At 42.5% G+C, this 1,619-nt stretch overlaps 1 protein-coding gene across 1 annotated transcript; it reads left to right on the top strand.

Annotated features, from left to right (window-relative positions):
- Positions 1-396: 396 nt before the first annotated feature.
- SARC_13794 (hypothetical protein) lies at positions 397-852 on the top strand (the record flags this gene model as incomplete). Its single annotated transcript, XM_014292074.1, has 1 exon — positions 397-852. A coding segment is annotated over one exon (411 nt), but the record flags the coding sequence as incomplete, so codon positions are not given.
- Between the last annotated feature and the right edge of the window lie 767 nt (positions 853-1,619).

Here is a 1,619-nt window from a genome sequence, read left to right as displayed (position 1 = left end):
AACCTCTTATGTGTGACCTTTAGTATATGACTATTCTGTTGACTTAACTGAATAAGGATATTGTAAAAAATCTAGAGTATGGAGAGTAGCTGAAAGGTACACGATAAGGGATACAATAGATATCTTCTCAAGTACGGTTATCTCAGCTAGGAAAAGTCCCTAGACTGAGAGAACCGAACTGAGTCTTTATTTGTGTTTTCACTAGACTTAGGTTTACTTGAGTGTTTCTCTCACACGCGGGAGTCCCGGTATAGCTTACCGATTCTACCGCTAATATTTCTGATGACTCTAATATCAGAAATATTCCAATTCTAATTCCAAAACTCAGTATTTGATTATTCTGGGGTTTGGGTTTTGGATTGGCTTTTTGATAATCTGGTCCCTAGATGCTACAAGGAGCGTTACCGCAACTCAGACAAAGAGTCTATACACTTACAAATCCTCAAGGTCATAAGATACCAAGCACTTACGTACTATGGACAACAGGAGAAAGTAGACGCCATCATCAAGGTAAACAAACAGCCTGATGGAGGTGAAAGCCACTTATCTGATATGAAACATACTGTGTTTCACTCTCTTACTGAAGCAACCATACGAGCAGCAGCAAAAGTACAGGCAGATCGATTATATATAGAGCGCAAGCGACACAGCTCGCTGACAACCACTCACAGCCAGTCTCAAACTGGCGCAACCACTGCGACCAAACGGCACAACCCGGACAATGGCGCGCCTAAGCAAACCAAACAAATAGAGCAAACCCAAGAAAAGAAAGGGGCACGCAAGGAGCTGCATGACCTTATTGTGTAAGGTGATGCCAGCCCCACATCGTCTCAGCCAATGTCCCATGAAGGCATCGAATCAGAACAAGCAGGCTGAGGAGGGTGTCAAGAACGATGTGCAAGTAGCACGATAGTCCATTAGCTCCGGCAAGGTAGAAGACATCACAGATGGTGATGAGCACTGAAACAACTGGTGGGCGGAAGCAAACATGATTGACCTGGCTGACAGACTTAATGTGTACAAATACAGATGAAGAAACGTCCTTAATAAAGGCAAATAATATAAATTATCAACCTTTATCCTCACTTCCCGCACCACGAGACCAACGAATACACATTGAAATACGAATCAATGGCAACACATACAATGCACTAGTAGACTCTGGCACACAACGTTCATGCATGGACAAGAGTATAGTAACTGAACTATACCTCTCTGTCAGAGCACAAACAGTCTATATACAACTAGCACAAACAGATGCCAGAGTACAAAGAACAGGGTCAACACAAGTAAGTGACATTAAATATGGAAGAAGAAAAACCTCTCAGTGTTTTGAAGTGTTGGACCTACCAGCCAAGAAGGTACCAATACTTCCAGGTATGAACATTCTACCATACATAGGTATACACATAGCAGGATTAATCAATCCACAGATGCAAAATGGGAATTAACCAACAGATGCAAAATGGGAATCACTTCTCACGCTACATGAAGACGATCTTAAGCATGAACAAGAAAGGTTCAGAAAGTCACTTGCGGACCTCTTAGATACCCATGCAAACATACCTCCTGACGTACATTGCAACCTACCTGGCTCCACAGTCACAGTACCTGCAAAT

This window comes from Sphaeroforma arctica, assembly GCF_001186125.1.
Source record: "Sphaeroforma arctica JP610 unplaced genomic scaffold supercont1.3747, whole genome shotgun sequence".
Lineage (NCBI taxonomy): Eukaryota > Ichthyosporea > Ichthyophonida > Sphaeroforma > Sphaeroforma arctica.
This window is presented reverse-complemented; position numbering and strand designations above follow the sequence as displayed.